Source organism: Coffea eugenioides, chromosome 8 (assembly GCF_003713205.1).
Source record: "Coffea eugenioides isolate CCC68of chromosome 8, Ceug_1.0, whole genome shotgun sequence".
Lineage (NCBI taxonomy): Eukaryota > Viridiplantae > Streptophyta > Magnoliopsida > Gentianales > Rubiaceae > Coffea > Coffea eugenioides.
Genome location: NC_040042.1, coordinates 31747554 through 31749447, shown reverse-complemented (window position 1 = coordinate 31749447; position 1894 = coordinate 31747554). Strand labels below are relative to the sequence as shown.

Here is a 1894-nt window from a genome sequence, read left to right as displayed (position 1 = left end):
AAAAGCCGATGACTAAGTGGTATGAAGAAACGTGTATAACATCCAACTTTTCTCCACGTTCCATTCGTAATCGGACAGGATTTCCCGACATTCGACTACACATCCACCCAACTTTCAGATCCTATTAGGATATGGAAATTCGCCAATCCAATACCAATAGCCATGTATATATATAGTTGATATTTAGGCATATTGCCAAGCCTTTAACCTTAAAATTGCCCTACAACTTAACTCATCATCCCAGCTGCCGAACCTCTGCAAACTAAGTCAAACTCATCCAATGGCAAACTGGTCCGATCTCCAACATGATATGTTGGGATTGATAGCCCAACACCTTGACAAGATTGAAGATTATGTGGCTTTTGGCGCAGTTTGCAAGTCATGGCGGGCAGCCGCCACTGAGAAAAATTTCAAGGGCCTGCGACTATGGCAACAGATTCCCTGCCTTATGCTTTCTGCGAAGGATGATTTCAATCGGGAGTTCTATAGTTTGATGGAGAAACAAGTCGTTGCTAAGGTGAGCTTGCCTCAACTTAAAGGCAAGAAGTGTTATGAATCTCTAGGATGGTTGTTGACTATAGGACAACAAGGGGAGATGAGCCTGTTGAATCCCTTCTCTGGTGTTGAAATTGAGTTACCAAATAAAAATACTTTTCCTGAATATGATGAGTATGAGACGGATCCTGATATCTTTGTCCGTAAGATGGTTTTGTCATCGAGGCCAAGTCGAGAGGCCCCAGAGGACGATGACTTTGTGGTGATGATCATCGGTGGAGGGGTTGGATTCTTGGCTTTCTGGAGGCCAAAGGATCTTAGGTGGAATAGGATCGAGACCAGAAACTCTTCCTATGCGGATGTCATATATACTAATGGCCAGTTCTACGCAATTGATCATATGGGCAACGTCGTGGTTTGTGACGTTTTGGAGGCAAACCCTACTGATCAGGCTCGAATAATTGCTCGGTTTAGCCCTAAATTATGGTACAAAAAAGAGTTATACTTAGTAAAATCTTCGTCTACAGATGGTGAACCTTTTCTGGTTGTCACACGAGACAACATCCCCAATTATGAGGACGAACAAGGTTTTGAATTGGATAAACCGATCTATGGTACAACCGAATTTCAGGTGTTTGAATTGGTTTCCACAACAGGAGGAAAAGAACTTACATCCCGTTGGAAAGAAGTCAAGAATTTGGGAAGCAGATCAATTTTTCTTGGCCATAGTTCTTCAATGTGCCTGGAAAACAACAAATTGGGCCCCGGAATCAAGCCCGGTCATATATATTTCACGGACGATGCATGGGAAGCATATCTTGAAATTCCTGAAGGCGGCGGCAAGGACATGGGAGTCTACAACTTGGAAAAAGGAGTAACTGCGCCCTTGTATGATGCCCCCTTGCGGCTTAGCCGAACCTGCCCAACTATTTGGATTACACCAAATTTTTAACATTTGTAGCATTACCCTGTGATCTGTTCATGCGAATCTTGAAGTATGTGTTTACCCCTCAGTGATTTACTGCTCTCCATATCTTCCCTAGTTCGGGACCTGGTGCAGAAGTTGTACTGGTAACTGTTTGTTTTTCTAATATAAAACCGCTTTTTATTGTTCTTGTTGAGAATTAATGGTATTCAGCACATGTTAATTCTACACTTTATGAATTACCATTAATAGTATTCAGCAGAGATATTCATCTTTTAGTCCTCGAGGACAAGGACTTTGTAAGGAGGGGCAGATGATACAATGAGAATTCATCATTTTGGGTATTAATTTCTCGGAAAAACTCTTGTAATATCCGGATTCCAAATTGCATTTCGGCTCGGTATAGAAAGAGTCAGTTACTAGATTAATTAGAGTGATGTCAGCAGGGAATTAGTTTGTTAATCTGGCAGGAGT

General features: G+C 41.8%; 1 protein-coding gene across 1 annotated transcript; it reads left to right on the top strand.

The window, feature by feature from the left end:
• The first annotated feature begins 280 nt into the window (after positions 1–280).
• LOC113780539 (putative F-box protein At5g55150) lies at positions 281–1447 on the top strand. Its single transcript, XM_027326337.1, has one exon. The coding sequence runs from the start codon at positions 281–283 to the stop codon at positions 1445–1447; it is 1167 nt and encodes a 388-aa protein (XP_027182138.1).
• Positions 1448–1894: the final 447 nt, after the last annotated feature.